Source organism: Brachypodium distachyon, chromosome 2 (genome assembly GCF_000005505.3).
Source record: "Brachypodium distachyon strain Bd21 chromosome 2, Brachypodium_distachyon_v3.0, whole genome shotgun sequence".
Classification (NCBI taxonomy): Eukaryota; Viridiplantae; Streptophyta; class Magnoliopsida; order Poales; family Poaceae; genus Brachypodium; species Brachypodium distachyon.
This window is the reverse complement of record NC_016132.3, coordinates 19,480,872-19,498,571: the sequence shown is the minus strand read 5'-3', so window position 1 is coordinate 19,498,571 and position 17,700 is coordinate 19,480,872. Positions and strand designations below refer to the sequence as shown.

Genomic DNA, 17,700 nt, shown 5'->3' with positions numbered 1-17,700 from the left:
ATTATCGATCATTCTCTATGGAGTATCCCGCTAGTCAATAACTCGATCGAGACCGACAGCCACGGGCGCGCGCGGGGAAGCAAATTAACCGTAACAGTAGAAGACACGAATCGTGGAGCTTTGATACTGACAATTCAGTAATGACACATCGCTATTTAACATGTACGTTAATTTGCCTGTCACCGAAAGAAAATCTTTGTGGAAGACGCATGGATCGATGGACACAAGAAGGACGTACGGGAGAAGATGTCCAGTGTACCACGCCGCCTGATCACTACAGGTTTTCCGGCGAAAATCATGAGTCGTACACGATTACACGTATGGCAGTATAGCAGAGCTAGCTAGCCCCTGCTGCGCCGCTCTCGTGTTCGATGGAACCGGGTCATTTGAATTTGGATACTTTTCAACAACCAATGTACACAGGCACCAATTATATATGAACGGGAGAAGAGGTCCAGTGTACCACGCCACAAGCAAATTAAATAAAAGCAACACTACGGTCGTTACAGACACTTACAGTAAAGATGTTCCGGTTTACCTCTCAAAGCAAACCACCGGCTGGTCCCCCATATGACCTGAAACTATGTAATGTTGCCGTCAACCTTTGCAACTTAAACACGCTACGTACACACATTTCAATAATATATAAAAAAAGGATCCCCTGAAATAATTGCATGCATATATAGAATACCGGCCACCTTCTTGATTTTCAACGACAGAACATGTAGTTGCCCAAATAAGCTACTGACTGATTAGTATTATTTTTGTGCGTCTGCATTATTGATTACACCGGCCTATAGGATAAACCACTGGCCCTGATTATAATTATCTCCGAGAACAATTAATTAATAATGACATCACCGCCCTGATTTATTAGTTTACTTCTTTCTTTCCGTTTCGTGAGATAAACTAATTTATTGTTTAGAGAGCCACATCTCCCTAATTTATGTTGGACCGAGGGGTATCTACGCAATAGATTATTAGTCGCGGCCTGCCGTGCAATCATACACGTACAACATACATGCATGATCCCCGGTTGGAGAGAGCTACTAGCATACAGAAAGAACTATAAATTTTTTATTCTGTCACGACCGCGCCTATACAGGGAAGCATATTAGCTTGATCAATTGATTAAGCCGTACTGTCTGTCTGCTCTGGCACAACGTACTCGCGGCGGAAATGCCATCTCGTTCTTGCCCAGCTACTTAAGCTAGAGTAATTATGCAGTACATATGGATGGATGGCCAGCATCAGCATGGGGATGTTGCATGCCTATAGTCTGCAGCAGGTCGCCAGGATGGCCTGTGTTGGCGACCACATGTACTGTGAAAGCGTGGCACGTACTAGCTAGCTATAGCTCCTTCGTTCCAACCCATTCACAGCCGACCATAATCCTTGCGGGTTAAGTTTTCAGCTCCGAAGCTAGCTAGCGTACCTGTAACGCGTACGTCTCTCTCTGTTACGCGCAATCGCACCACACATCTATATAAGCGCTCCCCCATAGGCCAGAGAGAAAGAGAGAGATCCCATACACAAAGCCAAGATCGGCAGAGAAAGAAAGAAAGCGAGAGAGAACTACACTCCGTCTCTCCATCCCTTGTGACCATTCTAGCTAGGGATGAGCTACGACTTTGTGCCGTCATCGTCGTCTCTGATGGCGGCCGTCGTGGGGTGCTCATGCTGCGCCGTGGCGGCGGCGGCGGCGGCGGCGTACGTGTGCGTGGCGGCGTGGCTGAGCAGCTGGCCGCGGCGCGTCGGGGAGGCGTTCCGGCGACAGGGGATCGACGGGCCGCCGCCGTCGTCGGTGCTGTCGGGGAACCTCCCGGAGATGCAGGCAAGAGCTTCGGCGGGCGCGCGAAACGATGACTTCAGGAGGGATGGCTTCGACGACTACTGCAAGAGAATCTTCCCCTACTTCGACAAGTGGAGGAAAGCCTACGGTAACCAGATCTCTCTCTTATAGAATCCGTTCAGACTGATTTCAGTTTCTTGCTAGTACGTCACAACAGGCTTTTGATTCATTCGCATTTCAACTTGCATATATCCTTGCTTGCATGCTCCAGTTAATTGCGTCATGTGTGCCACTAGTATATGTTTGTGTTTCTCAATATATTTATTTTTTGAACATTTTATTTGTGTTTTTTGATATATGCTATACTAGCTAGGAGTGGTTCTTACTGCACAAATTAAGCACTCAGGGTTGACTACTCAAGCTAGCTAGGGAACACATGGGTAAAACTGCACTAGTGCTTCAGCTAGCTGCATGCTTTTGCCCTAGCTCCCAAGTTGACTAGATGCCGAGTTTAAATATGCGGCTAAATATATGTTGATAACACTTGCATATAAAATGAGTACTGCTATCGGATCCGGGAGGGGATAATATCTTGTTTATAGCAAAGAGAGTTTCAGTTGTCAACGAAGTCAGCATCAGAGAGGGAGCAAATAGGAATACGAATAAGAATAGAGAGTACGTAAATAACAGTATGTTGATAGGAGAATGACAGATAGCAACTGTGAGTGAGGAATAAGAACTATCGCAGTCAATTGCACGCCTGGATCGATCGATCAAACCTTTGGAATAATTAATTAATACGCCACCAAGTCGACTAATTAGACAGCTCGGAAGTGATGAGTCTAGCAAGCTGACATTACCGATTCCGTTTTCCTTTAGCATTTTTCTTCTTTTCGTGAGGAGGGCCGGGGTGACTTTTCGAGCTCAACCTGCATGCTGACGATGGACGGGCAATACATGCATGCATATGCATTAATTGCTGACGAGAATAAGCACAGGCCATATGCATGTTTTCTTTTGGGACCGTTTGACCCATGGTTAGCTAGCTACTAGCATAATGGACGTACTACGTACTTCTGGTCCATCAACTGTCCATGAGCTGGTGCTGATCACTCTACGGAGTAGAAGTATTTCTTACATGCACGAAACTTTGCAATTAGCCTTACAGTTTTTCTCTACGGTATAACTACTCAAGTACACTATTTTTTTCTCCAAGCAAGGGAATCATTATAATATATACCTGCTTTCGTAAGAGCACCTTTCCTGATCTGTGTCAAGCAGACATGCCAGCCATATCCTAACTAGAGCAATTAAGCTGGTATATAATACTACTAGTATGTGAGACCGACCCCAACCGTGCATGCATGCACCTAGCTTAGCTTGTTTATGGCCGGCTGTCATATCATGCCCCTGCCTGATTAAATTTTAGAGCAAGCATCAGCCGCTGTTCCATTACTTGAACGAAAGCCCTGATTAAATTAAGTATAACTAGCATTTGACCTTTGATTGATTAAGATACTGAGATAGTCAGCTGCTGCTACGCTTTCCGAAAACAGGCATGTAGCTAGGATCAGTACGTGGTGCTGCCATGAGCTGTCCGGCACACAAAATCAAGCTACAGAGCTCCCCCCTGGATGGATGCTATGTTTCCAAGGTTCTTTGCAATTGTTAAACGTGAAAATCTTGTGCAAATATATTATGGCCCTATACAATCAAAATCCTACACTGATTTGATTAGAGACATCCTAAGAACAAAAACTAGCTAGCTTCTTTATGATGTGCTTGTAAAGTAACTTCTTGTTGTCTTAGCACACGCACTGATCTATTTTGTTGAGGTCGACATCTTGATAGGAATAGGAACTTGGAGCAAGGTATCAAGGTATCTGAGACATGCTATCGCATCATGCATATTCTAGTAATTTTTATTTTTAAATTTAATTATGAAAAATTGAATCAACGCTTTCATTTGCATGTCATGTACAAATAATTTAACATGCTAAGACGCTGACTAGACAATTTTATATGACGTCCCACGTAGGATACGTGGAACAATTAATTTTGTATGTCTTAATTAATTTGTTCCTTAGATGATGCTATGGACATGGCACCAAATTACTCCACGTACAAATAATTAATACCACACGTACAAATAATTATTCGAAGAACGACTGGAAATAAATAATTCCACGTACGTACGTACGAGCTGGCCCAGTACGTACGCACGCACGCACGTGTCCCCCACTGTACATCAAAGTATGTCAAGTCCACATGCTATGGCTAGCTGCATCCCTCCTCTTCGTACGGCCGGTGCCATCGATGGATCGAGTAGCTACTAGCTAGTAGCTAGCTAGCTAGGCCGTTACTCCCAACCTACCTAGCTATAGCTAGCTAGATCAGCTAGGGCTAGCTCTAGTACAGTCCAGGCGACAGGATCATTCATGCATGCTGTGCAGTGTACTGCTCCTGCTCACAACTTCAGACCAACCATTTTCTCTTGCATCTTTGATCCGTACTTGCATCTGATCTCTCCCTAAATTACAGCTATATATATATATAGTCAGGACCTCCACATGGAGCTAGATCGAATTGGAGAAGCATCACGCGTGCGTACCTTGCCCTAAATTAACGGCTAGATAGATAGATAAACCTGTCGAGCTAGCTCTAGATAAAGCCTCACTTCGATCGCAGTATAGGAAAACATGCATGCATCTAATTTCCTTTCCTTTCTGTTTTTTGCCAAGTCATTTGATCTGAGACATTAGCTATATAGCTAGCTATAGAGCTACTATCTTTGTATATGTATGTGCATATATGGTCGTCTGTGGCACATGCTTGACGGTTGCATGCATTTCCCAATGGCTACTACGTTCGTACGTTCGTTCATGCACGGTGGTTGCGGCCTGCCTGGCTGGCCAAAAGTGCCTGTCTAGCTAGCTGTACTCGCTGGCTATTTCTCCACCATCGTACATGCATATGCATATGACCAGCTAAGCTTGACGCACGTACTGTACTGTACGTGTGAACTTTGCTTTACTGATTAATTGAGCTCGATCGCGCGAGATCCAAGTGGAATAAATAAACTTTTCAAGGCCTGGCCTTCCTCCGTTTCTCAAAGTCACTTTCTTTGTCGTGTCAAAAAAAAAGTCACTTTCTTTGTTATACTCACCCGTTCTAAAATAAATGACGTATAATTTATACATTTTAATACAAATTCACGTCACTTATTTTGGGATGGAGGAGTATTAGTTTGGTAATCGATCTTTTAGCAAAATATTATATGGAAAATATATTTACCAGCAAAGTACCAGATGTCGATCGCTTACGTGGAACGGATGGTCTGTATTGCTCTGGCAAAGTGAGGGGTGGTAACGCATGAACCTGCAAAGTCAACTGGCTTGCGCAGATGTATGTTGCGGTTAATTAAGAAATGAACTTACGGCGCATCGAATCCCAACAACTGACCAGGGCCGCAAGAAAACGGCCGGCTTGGCATTCTAGCTAGTGCTAGTGCTGCTAGTAGTTAGGCGGTTGGAGTACACTACTGATCTGATCTCCTTTGATTAATTGAGGAATCTTTCTCTTCTCTTTTGAAGAGCGGGAGGGGGAATCTCCTTGCCGTGAGTACCACGGAACAGTTCGACCAGGAATCTGTAGCTTTGACCAGAATTTGCTACAGCTAGCTTGGTTGGCCGTTGGCCTTCCCCACTGTGCCGGAGATAAGCGCACACATCACATGCAAGTGTATAATTAAGCTTCGCTACTGTTTGACTCAAAAAAAAATTCAAACGGGTTTCCTACTTCAATTCCTTTAAACGGCCCACGATGGAAGAAAAACAGCCCGATCGAAAGAAATAACAGCCCGACCCAACAGCTGAGCCGCGCAGCCCAAGCTTCAGAGCGCAGGCCCAACAAGATCAAAATGAAACTCTCGAGGCCCAAAAGCACTTTCAGATGGCAATTTCTTTTGTTTTCTTTAGATGCCGAAAAAAAAGCTGACGATTTTTCCATGTTGAAAACTCTGTGAATTGTGCAGGTGACACGTACCTGTACTGGCTGCGCCGGCGCCCGGCGCTGTACGTGACGGACCCGGAGCTGATCAGCGAGATCGGGCGGTGCGTGTCCCTCGACCTGGGCAAGCCGACGTACCTGCAGAAGGGCCAGGAGCCGCTCTTCGGCGCGGGCGTCCTCAAGACCAACGGCGCCTGCTGGGCGCGGCAGCGCAAGGTGATCGCGCCCGAGTTCTACATGGCCAAGGTGAGAGGCATGGTGGGGCTCATGGTGGACGCCGCGCAGCCCCTGCTACGCTCCTGGGATGCCGCCGTCGACGCCGCCGGCGGCTCCAAGGGCGTGGCCGTGGTGGACGTGGACGGCGACATCCGGAGCTTCTCCTTCGACGTGATCTCCCGGGCCTGCTTCGGGGGCGACTACTCCCGGGGCCGCGAGATCTTCCTCCGGCTCCGGGCGCTCTCCGGGCTCATGTCCGAGCCCAGCGTCATCTTCGCCGTGCCTTCGCTGCGCTACGTGCCCACGGCCAAGAACCGCCGCGTCTGGCGGCTGACAAAGGAGATCCACTCCCTCATCCTGGAGCTGGCCAGGGGGCGTGCACGCCGTGGCGCCGGACGCGCTGAGAATGAGAATGATGAGCCGCGCGACTTCCTTGGATCCATCATCGACAACAGCAGCGGGCAGCCCCGGCCGGACGACTTCGTGGTGGACAACTGCAAGAACATCTACTTCGCGGGGCACGAGACGAGCGCCGTCACCGCCACCTGGTGCCTCATGCTGCTCGCCGCGCACCCGGACTGGCAGGACAAGGCGCGCGCCGAGGTCCTCGACGTCCTCGGCACCGGCACCGGCACCGGCGCCGGGGATCCCCTGGCGCCGGACTTCGAGGCTGTGTCGAGGATGAAGACGCTGGGCATGGTGGTGCAGGAGACGCTGCGGCTGTTCCCGCCGTCGTCCTTCGTGGTGCGCGAGGCGTTCCGGGACATGTCCCTGGGCGCGCGGCGCGTGCCCAGGGGCACGTACATCTTCGTGCCGGTGTCCGCGATGCACCACGACGCGGCGTCCTGGGGCCCCACGGCGCGCCGGTTCGACCCCGGGAGGTTCAGGGACGGCGTGGCGGCCGCGTGCAAGCACCCGCAGGCGTCCTTCATGCCGTTCGGGCTCGGCGCGCGGACGTGCCTCGGGCAGAACCTGGCCATCGTCGAGGTCAAGACGCTGCTGGCCGTCGTGCTCGCCAGGTTCCAGTTCGCGCTCTCGCCCGACTACCGGCACTCCCCCGCGTTCCGCCTCATCATCGAGCCGGAGTTCGGGCTACGCCTCCTCGTCCGCCGTGTTGGTGCTACTGATGCTGGCCACGAAGATGACGGCGGGTGCAAGAACTGATACACACGCATACCATATCTTCTTCAAGGATCGTCGGTCTGGATCGAGTTGGGGTTTTGTGAACTCCGGCGTACCGGTTAAATTAGCTAGCACATGGAAATTGGGAAAAACAGTATGAGAACATGATTATACTTGCGTGAACACGACCGATCCATGTTACATGTTACATACATACTTAGCAATCTTGTTAGCGATACGTCTTTGAAGTATGTGATTTCTCAGCAATACATGAATTAAGTCACGCCCCTGGAGCATCGTGTTCCTTTCTGAAAACAACAAAACAGAGCTGGCCAAGATGCAGAGAAAGAGGTAGTTGAGTATCTTGAGAACAGGTGCCGTGTCTTCCAATTGCTATGTCATGCATCTTGTGCCATAGGCCCGCCGCGGTTGAGTGAACGAACCGTACGACGCTCTGCTTTACCTTTGTGCACCAATAATAAAACCCCGCTGGTTGGCCGGTTAAAATCACCAAAGGCAGGCTCGAGACCGCCAGCGCTAGATGCAAGTCAACAGGCCGTCAGCTTGCTGTCGCTGCACGAGTCATGACGCAGACCGGAGCGTGCGAATTTCAGATAGTTTTGCTGGAAGAAGACAAATCAGGGCAAGCGATCTATCTATATCAGAATTCAGAAATCCATACGCACGAACCCACGAAGGCACGAACACGCAGTTTGGGCGGCCCATACCAGTGCTCACCGACACAGCGAGCGCGCGCGCGCACCTGACCGGCAAAGCTAGCCGGCCGCCATGCCGGAAGAATCGGGCCACATGGCGGCGCCCGGGCCGCGCCAGCACCGGCGCCGGCGCGCCCTCGTCCGCGCCAGCTTTGCCGCGCTCGCGGTCCTCCTCCTCGCCGCGGCGGCCGCCATCCTGGTCCTCACCCTGTTCCGCCCGCGGCCCCCGACAACAGAGCTCCTCTCGGCCACGGCCACGGGCGCCATGCCGCGAGTCACTCTCCTACCAACAATCTCCATCCAGCTCAACGTCACCTTCCTCCTCGTGGTCCGCGTGCGCAACCCGAACGCGGCCTCCTTCTCCTTCCGCCCCGGCGACCAGCCAGGCGGCAGCACGGCGCGGCTGTACTACCGGGGCGCGCCCGTGGGCGAGGCCGCGGTGCCGGCGGGCGATGTGCCGAGCCGCGGCGAGGCGACGCTAAGGATGGACATGACGGTGCAGGGAGAGAAGGTGGCGGCGGCGGCCGGGCTCGGGGCGTTAGTTGGGGACGTGCTGGCCGGGGAGATGGAGTTCGAGGCCCGGACGGACGTGAAGGGCCGGGTGACGTTCCTCGGGTTCGTGAAGCGGAGCGCCGAGGCGAGGTCCGTGTGTCGGATCGTCGTCGGCGTTGTTGATGTCAAGGTCCGGCGCCAGGAGTGCCATACTGACTTGTGACTCGCGAGCCGTGCAGTTCCGATCGACGAGCACGCGTGTGTATATGTGCTTCTAGTATGCCGTACAAATACGTGACTGGTGTATTCTCGCGTAGTTTCTGTACGTAGTACTTTACTTGTCAACGCGTTGTGGACATGCGGTATGCGAATGACTTCCGATTTGTATACATGTATCGATGTACGTACAAGCTAGAAAACCGAATGACTTCCGATTCGTTTTGTTGTTGTGGTCTTGTGGAGGATGGTCAGAGACAAGCAACCAAGGGAAAAGGAGACCATGAGTGCGGGACAGCGGGGTGGCATATGTCGTGTCTTTTCAAATTAGACGGTGCAATGCCATTATTATAACGGCGGTTCGATAACGACAAACTAAATAAACACAACATATGCCGTCCGATCGCCTTCTATGGACTTATGGTAGGGGATCGGACGGCTGTCAAGTAACGTAACCTGCGCGCAATAATTTTCCTGCGTTTAGCGCGCTATTCGAATAAGCTCATAGAAGACAGGACGCCACAATTTGCCCACGAACGTGGAGCGCGCTATTCAAATAAGCCCATACCAGGTAACACGTCACAATTTGCGTGCGAAGACGGAACGCGCTATTTGAACAAACCCATTCAAGGTAACACGCCACAATTTGCGGCGCGCTATTCGAATAAGCCCATACAAGGTAACACGCCACAATTTGCGCGCGAACGCGGAGCGCGCTATTCGAATAAGCCCATACAAGGTAACACGCCACAATTTGCGCGCGAACGCGGAGCGCGCTATTCGAATAAGCCCATACAAGGTAACACGCCACAATTTGCGCGCGAACGCGGAGCGCGCTATTCGAATAAGCCCAAACAAGGTAACACGCCACAATTTGCGCGCGAACGCGGAGCGCGCTATTCGAATAAGCCCATACAAGGTAACACTTCACAATTTGCGTGCGAAGTCGGAACGCGCTATTTGTACAAGCCCATACTTCAGTGGCAGGATCTAAGAAAAATTAAATCGTTGGCGCTCTGCTTCCAAATTCCAATTTTGAACTCCAAGACGAAACCATTCCAGAAAGGTTCGACCAGGCCCCGCGGTCCACCCAGCGCACCTTCCAATTCGAGCTCCAGCTCACCACGTGATGTAAAAAAGAAAAACCTTTCAACAGACTCTCCGACCTCGCTTGTATCTATACGTATCACTGACACCGGGGTCCGGTTACTCAGGGCCCACTTGTCGGTGTAACCTTTCTAGCGAAGGGCGGTGTCCTGTTCGCTCGGACACAACATCGAAAAATTTCAAACCAGCGGTAACCAACGTTTCGATCCCGCCCACGCTCCCCTTCCTCACTGACGCGCGGGCCCGTACCTCCAGTCTTCACCGGGCGCCTCATCTTTAACACCTGTCTAATTCCATCGCACATCTCACACCTCCCTCTTCCTGCCCCTCCCTGCGCCCCCAAATCTCCGAGCCGGGCTCCCTCCCAAACCCTAGGCCTTTCTCGCCGGGGCGCCAACCTCCCCCTAGTCACTCGCACCCGCACCCGGCGATGTCTCCCGTCGTGTCCGCCTGACGCGATCTGTCTGTGCGGCGGGGAGTTGCGGCGAGAGCCCAGGCGGATTGCGGGGATGGAGCCCAGGCGGATCTCGGCGAGCCCCCGGCCATGCAGCGGGCGGCGGGTCGTGGCGTCGAGGAAGAGGCCGAGGCAGGAGGCGGTCGTCAGCAGCGTGAGGAAGCTGCAGCGCCGGGAGATCAGCACTCGCCGGGAACGCTCCTTCGCTATGAACTCCGCACGGGAGCGCTTCCGCAACATACAGCTGCAGGTCCGTGTTGCGTTCTCTCACCCCCTGTCTCTCGCTTCGTTTCGTTTTGTTTGGTCGCGTGGTCCTGCGGCGAGGTAGGGTTTGCCGGGTGGGGAATTTGCTGCTCTGGGACTGGGAGGTCATGGACCTGGCGACTACCCATTGTCTGGAGATCGATTCGGAGTGGGGCGTGGGAATTAGGGTTTACTAGGCAGGGAAAAGTCAGATCTTGTTAGGTTTGGTGAACTGTTGGTGGTAAATGGGATTGTTGTGTGTTGGTGATGCTATAATACGCTAGTTTTGCCTGATGTAATGAAGAATTTTTTCCGCATCTAGTGCGTCCGCTTACAGAGTAACGGTGATCTTTGCCGCCAAGATTGTTCAGTCAAACAGATGTGTACCAGATGACTGTTCTGTGCACCTTGGCACCATGTTGTCTGGCCTGTCATGCGACTTATGAGAAAGTCTAGGGCATTATCGACATGGTATCGCATTGTTATTTACTTTATGGGAAATTATAACATGATTCTTTCTCATGGATGTTTAAGATTCATTGTGTTTGTATTCTTGTCAATTTTGTTAGGTTATTACAATCCATATAGAAGACCTCAATTTTTAACTGTGGTCTATAGCCTCTTAGTTAATACGTTCAATTTATATTGTTTGATGCCAAGCTGGGGCTATCAATGCTGGAGATCAGTTGCGCATATATTACTTGAGTGTTAAGGTGATACTAATGGGTCTCTTTGTATGGACTCCTGGTTATTCATTACTGTCTGTCACATTACACTGCTCAGATTACTATTTCTCGTGTGTTAAATAAAGAGTGCAGGGGACCTTGTTTTCAACAAAATTGAGTCCTTTTTACCATCAGCACTTGCCCCGAGTGCTCCACCCCTGATCAACCGTGGACTTGTGCTCATCTAACACTGTTTTTTGCAGTAATGACTAATTTTACCTTTCTCCTGTTTTTGTAATAGTATCACCCTTTTTTGTTCTAACTTCAAATATGGCACATTTGATTTCATTTTCAGGAAGAGTTTGACACTCATGATCCTAAGGAAAACAGTTTGCTACTACCTTACATGAGGAAAAGGTCAAAAATTATCGAGATAGTTGCTGCGCGTGATATAGTTTTCGCTTTATCACAGTCAGGAGTGTGTGCTGCTTTTAGTAGAGGTATGCTTGTTTTCTTGCTGTGCTCATGTGCTTCATATGGTCATACTGAGACGCTTTCCTCATATTTCCAGTGACGAATAAGAGAATATGCTTTCTGAATGGGAGTCCAGATGAAGTTATACGTAGTTTATTCTACAATAAGAACAACGAGTCCCTCATTACTGTGTCAGTATATGGCTCTGAAAATTTCAGTGCCTTGCGATGCAAGACAACTCCAGTAGAGTAAGCTTTGTGTCCACATGCCTTTCACTAGTCAATTCTGTTTCTTTCATCTTGATTAAGATCCTGTTCAACTGTTTCAAGGTATATCCGCAGGGGAACACCAGATGCTGGTTTCCCTCTTTTTGAGACAGAGTCCTTGAAATGGCCTGGTTTCGTGGAATTTGATGATGTCAATGGAAAAGTTTTAACTTATTCTGCCCAAGACAGGTATTGTAACTTCTGGAATGTCCATAGAGTGCACTTTCTGGAACTGACCTAATTACATCTCTTTCTGCAAACAGCACTTACAAGGTGTTCGACTTGAAAAACTACACACTGCTGTATTCCATATCTGACAAGAATGTTCAAGAAATCAAGATCAGGTGACTTTTCCTTTCCCTGTTTCCTCACCCCTGAGTCTCAAATGGATGCACACACCTTGTCACTTTGTCGTTGAACAAATTGTTCTGTTCTAATTTAGCCTCTTCTCTTACTAACAAGTAACAACAAAACCCACAAATATGGTACATCTTGTAACTCATTATATGCCTTTTCTCAGATGGATTGGACCAATTAAATCTAGAACTCAGTATATGCATCTGTTCAATTTGTTATGCATCCGTGACCCTGGTACTGGATTTATGTGTGTTGAGTTGAAAAGTGTTGATTCATTTTAGTATGGATACATGGTTGTATTTGTCTAATTACCTGTTAACTTTTAGCAGTCCTGGTATAATGCTATTGATTTATACAAGAGCAAGCAGCTCTATTCCTCTGAAGATTCTTTCTATCGAGGATGGTACAGTCTTGAAGTCCTTCAGTCACCTCCTTCATCGGAATAAGAAGGTTGATTTCATTGAACAGTTCAATGAAAAGCTCCTGGTCAAGCAGGAAGGAGAGAATCTTCAAATACTTGATGTTAGTAAAAAATTTTCCTCAAACCATTAATTTGCAGATTCCTAGTAGTAGCACAATCAATCAAAACAATGTGGTTTCTTGCTTAGGGTTTTATTTCTCTTTATTGTAGGTACGGAACTTCCAATTGACTGAAGTGAGCAGGACTGAGTTCATGACTCCATCTGCCTTTATCTTTCTGTACGAGCTCCAGCTGTTTTTGACTTTTCGGAATCGATCTGTAGCAGTTTGGAATTTCCGAGGTGAACTAGTAACATCATTTGAGGATCACCTGTTGTGGCACCCTGACTGCAATACCAATAACATATACATAACCAGTGATCAAGATCTTATTATTTCTTACTGCAAGGCTGATTCCAGTTCCAGTGATTCATCTCCAGAAGAAAATGGTAATATTTTATATTTATTTTTTGCTGTTGATGGTACTTTGTTTAATTTGTCATACATCGGTGAATCAGCGCATGCTTCGTTCACTTGTTATCTATTCTTTGGGTTTCCTTTGACATTCTTTCACTGTCCATTCCAAAATAATGCTGGCATTTAGCTGACTTAAACCTACCATTACATCATCTCATGCTCTGCCCTCACCAAATAACTCATACTCTGGCGAATTTTGTTTCTCAATTGGCTTGTCTCCACCAGCCACCAGATAGATGAGTACAATACTCATGTTTAAGATATGATAACTCATCTTTGCTTTGTCGTGTGCAGCTGGCTCTATAAACATCAGCAACATACTGACAGGAAAATGTTTGGCCAAAATAAAGGCTGATGATTTGTGCAAGAAGGTCGATGATTTGTGCAAGCCAAAGAAGGCATGGAAGTTTCAGAGTACAATGTCAGAGGCTCTTGAGGACATCACGGCTCTATACTATGATGAAGAGCGAGATGAGATCTACACGGGCAACCGTCAAGGCCTTGTTCATGTGTGGGCTAATTGAAATCTGAAACAGCAGATTTCAGGGACGATGTTTTGTTTGGTTATAACTGAATCAATTAAACCCTCAGGCGGTGCTGAGTTGAATAGGTTTCAAGGCTCCCGTACTAGGCTGTTTATTTATGCCATTCTAGTGTCCAGCCATTCTCTACCGACAGAAGATTTGTTGTAGAGTTAACTTTTGTCGTGTGCTTTACCATAGCCTGTAGCCTTGGTTGAGGCATCGTCTTTCTACTATGTATCCGAATGAGCTCTCAAAGAACTGTACTGATGTAATGTACTTTCTGGTTGCACTCAAAGTGGCCGACTTGTGCACTTTAGAGAACAAGAAATACATTATATTCACTCGTTTGTTTCTTTTGTAGGATTGACTAATGTTGTCAGTAGCCTCTGCAAATGGGATCCTGGTCAGGCCTGGGCCAAGTTTTGGGCCAGTCGGATCACATTGGCCCACTAACGCAAATCTGTAAAACCTGATCGATGCGTCGCAAAACAGGATAGGCGCAAATAGTGTGTCGGCGTTCTGAAAGACTGAAAGGATCGGGAAACAGGAATACAGGATAGAGATTAACTGGATGTTTGGAACAATGTGCACGATCTTATTTCTCGTCAGGTACTATCAAAATATTCATTCTTTCGACCGTGCAGCGCATACAGATCCGATGATCTGAATAATCCTGGCTTCCTGAGCAGCGTGGGCGCTTTGTGCTCCACTACCGTTCTCCGCAGAGCGTATACATGCTTTGGGGGGCAACAAGATCAGGCCGGTGGTTGCGCGACTTTCGGCGATGAGAATTTCAACGCACACCATTAACCCCTGGGCGTGGCAGGCTTGCTGGAGTGATCTGGAAAGGGACACTGCACTAACTTTTTTCAGGTTCCAGATTCTACGTGGACAAAAGTGGAAGTTCATTCCGTCTTTCTTCCTTTTGGACAAGAGATTTTACCGTATTTAGAAGTATTTGCCACATTTTACCTCGTAGTATCGTGGCAGATTATGGTTCCATATATTTTTTCCAAACTGGCATGTTGACTGGCCACGTGTGTTAGATCCAGCTGGCAACTGACCAGGGGCTAACTTGGAGGAGTGCTTGCGTCACTCTCATTCTCACCCTGCTGATCATCCTCATTTCTTTTTTTCGTTGAAAAAAGAGAGATGATATCGGTAGACAGATGTCATCTTTGTGATCATCCTCGTCGACTATACTTTTTTTTGACGAAAAGAGCACCGTGTGCTTTTCATTGCCAAAGTGGTCGAGAAGAACTCAACCAGGGAGAAAAAGCAAGAATACAAAGAAGAGAAGGAAAGAGAACTCAACCAGAAGAACTCGTCGACTATACTCGCCGATGCTTCCTTTGTCATTGTTGTTCCTACTTCCTACCATCTTGTTCTAAAATACAATCCGCATAAACAGCGCCAAAAATTTAGGATCAGTGACGGAGCCAAAAAATAAATAGAGAGAGGACCAGAATAGAAGATATTATTTATTAGGGAGGGCCGGAACATAAAAATATGAAGTTTATACGATGAAATCTCAAAGTTATGCAGGGACTCAAATAGAAATTCAAAATCTTCGGGGGGGGGGGGGGGGGGGAGGCTAGGGCTGGCCTGGTCCCTGCCTCCGCCCCTGTTTAGGATCGGAGAGTATCTATCCGATTTTTCACACCATATGAACCATCTATATAGACCCTAAAAAAGCATGTCAGACGTACAGTAAGACAGCATGAAGTCACTGGCATGTGGCCCTTTCAATGCATAGAAAGGACGTGGGGAAGGAATGTGGCATATGTCAATGATCTCATGTTACCCTAGCATAGTTCACAGATCCCGAAACATGTGCAGTGCAAGTCTACAAAGTAATGTGGTTGTGCAGCCTAAAGATTGCGGCTTTAACTGCATGCACTACGCCGTACCAAAACGACATGTCTAAAATTACTCACTCTGTTCCTAAATACTTGTCGTGGTTTTAGTGCAAAGTTGGGCTAGAACCACGACTTAGGAACGGAGGGAGTACACCACAGTAAGAAGTCTGAAGGTCATCCTTCAATTGAGGAAACTATAAGATCAGATTAAACTTAACACAGCGTCTCTGTTAAAAAATAAGATATGAAAATGTTTTAAAATTTAAGGAAGTAAAATATGTTGCAAAATTTCGAGCCTTGGACAAAACACAAAGAATAAACAGGGAGAGAAAGTAGACACGGTAATTGGCTTTTAATATTTTTTACACTATTTATCCCTCTTCAGTAATCTTTACAAAGTGCGTGGTTCACTGTAAAAAAATATCCAGAACCACACAAGTCCAGAGGTATTTCAATCCACAATGACCCCCCAATTGGCCTTTATATTATCAAGGAGAAAATCAAGAGGCAACTACAGGAGCAACTTTTGTGCCCCAATAATGTTGGAAACCCCCAGAAAAAGTGAAAAGAAAATGAAAAATGAAAGCCAATTTTTGAGAGGCACTCGCTAGGAGGACCAGCTCCTGAGGAGGGAGGGCCTGGCGAACATCTGGTCGAGCGCGAGCACGACGGCCATGGCGAGCGACGCCTCCATCCCCATCCCCGGCCGCACCACCATCCGGAACACGTCCGTCCCCACCACCGCCTCCTTGGGCCGCACCTCCGCCACCGCGCGCCGCCGCTCGTCGTACACCGCGCAGCACCGCCTCGCGTACGACCCTTCCACCTCGTACTTATTCCCCCCATCTCCCCCTCCGCGGCATGCCGCCACCTGCGCCATGGACTTGCTGCTGCTCCCCCCGCCGCCCCCGCCGCGGATGTACTGCGGGGCGCGCCGCTTGACGGCGTAGAGCGGCGGCGCGCGCGTGTCCTCGCCGGGGAAGACGAGCCACTGGTCCCCGCCCCCGAGCCCGATGGGCTTCTTGCGGCGGCGGACGGTGAGCAGGGCCCGGCCCGCGGCGTCCATGAGCACGACCTCGGCGCGGGAGTCGGACGCGTAGCTGTCGACGCGGTACACCAGGTCGCCCCTGGCGTCGAACACCGTGAACCCCCTGCAGTTGAACAGCAGCGACTTGCGCCACACCGTGAACGCCACCGGCTCCTCCTCTGCCTCCGCCGCCCCCGGCGTCGCCAGCGGCGGCGACGGCGCGGCCACGTTCGGGTGCACCTTCGCCATGGCTACAGACCAGATCGGCCGCTAGACTGGTGGTTCAAGAGGGTGGTTGGTTTGGTTTGGTAAGGGAGATCTGATCGATGGGATCAAGCGAGTTTCGTGCTGTTGTGTGATTATGTCACGGCTTGAGAAACGGTGGAGATGAGACCGGAGCTTATATACTGGTGCGGTGGACGAGAATGCCCCTGGGATAATTAGGTTGGGCTGGCAGGGTGATGTGGCCCATGGCTCTCACGTGGATGAGGGGGCACTATAGCAGTAGCTGGGCAGGGGACGATGACATTAGCAACAACTCCTTTGTTGATGCCATGCCACTAAGGTGTAAAGCAGAGATTAGTGACTGACTTGCCCTCTCAGATTAGTGCGAGGCATCTGGAAAAAACAACTTTTTCTTGGGAGTAATATGGCAGTAAGAGCTGAATATTCAAGAACATGGGCTGCCTATTTCTTCTACATTATCTTTATGCTGGATCCCATGTTGGAAAGTTGTCCGTTATCTGCATCATCTAGCCAATCATCGTAGGCCTCTACGTCAGCTTAAAAAGGCCCGCGAGTCCAACCTATCCGCAAATGGTTAAATCTCTTAAGCCGAAAGGTTGAGCCGACATCAGACACATAACGATTTCAGCAGAATGAGCCGGCGAGTGTGGTGTCAATGATGAAATCTGTCTATTATATCTATATCCATACTGTCTATTAATTTAAAGTTGGCATCGGCAACATTTGACCAACCGCACACGAAATTAATGGGCCTAGCTCAAAATCGGCAACAAGCCCTTAAGACAGTAATTAAGAGAATAAGTATCAGTTTAAGTAGTAGAATGTTTTGAATATAAACCCAAAACGATAATTTGTGAAGACCGTAAGGGGCACTTAGCTAGTTGCTACCACTCCTACTTATGTTCACTTTGTTTCCTTCGGGTTGAAGCCACCAATAGACTCCGCGAAAATTAACGTTGACGCATCCTTTGATGCAGATA

At 48.7% G+C, this 17,700-nt stretch overlaps 4 protein-coding genes across 5 annotated transcripts; 3 read left to right on the top strand and 1 right to left on the bottom strand.

Annotated features, from left to right (window-relative positions):
• Positions 1-1,158: 1,158 nt before the first annotated feature.
• Positions 1,159-7,427, top strand: LOC100837669 (cytochrome P450 714D1). Its single transcript, XM_003566078.4, has 2 exons — positions 1,159-1,940; positions 5,826-7,427. The coding sequence occupies exons 1-2, from the start codon at positions 1,619-1,621 to the stop codon at positions 7,178-7,180; spliced, it is 1,677 nt and encodes a 558-aa protein (XP_003566126.1). The 5' UTR covers positions 1,159-1,618; the 3' UTR covers positions 7,181-7,427.
• A 521-nt stretch (positions 7,428-7,948) lies between these two features.
• On the top strand, positions 7,949-8,569 carry LOC104583140. The gene has a single exon (XM_010234886.1). The coding sequence runs from the start codon at positions 7,949-7,951 to the stop codon at positions 8,567-8,569; it is 621 nt and encodes a 206-aa protein (XP_010233188.1).
• A 1,394-nt stretch (positions 8,570-9,963) lies between these two features.
• On the top strand, positions 9,964-13,932 carry LOC100844569. Of its 2 annotated transcripts, none has more exons than XM_003568181.4 (8): positions 9,964-10,373; positions 11,387-11,531; positions 11,603-11,753; positions 11,835-11,960; positions 12,035-12,115; positions 12,458-12,650; positions 12,760-13,036; positions 13,359-13,932. In XM_003568181.4, the coding sequence occupies exons 1-8, from the start codon at positions 10,179-10,181 to the stop codon at positions 13,586-13,588; spliced, it is 1,398 nt and encodes a 465-aa protein (XP_003568229.1). In that variant the 5' UTR covers positions 9,964-10,178; the 3' UTR covers positions 13,589-13,932. The 2 variants fall into 2 exon arrangements, with proteins under 2 accessions (XP_003568229.1, XP_010231252.1); XM_010232950.3 differs by having other exon boundaries at positions 12,455-12,650.
• Positions 13,933-15,780: 1,848 nt separating this feature from the next.
• Positions 15,781-16,866, bottom strand: LOC100844267 (protein LURP-one-related 8). Its single transcript, XM_003568180.4, has one exon. It carries the CDS (start codon positions 16,721-16,723, stop codon positions 16,055-16,057), a length of 669 nt encoding a protein of 222 aa, XP_003568228.1. The 5' UTR covers positions 16,724-16,866; the 3' UTR covers positions 15,781-16,054.
• Positions 16,867-17,700: the final 834 nt, after the last annotated feature.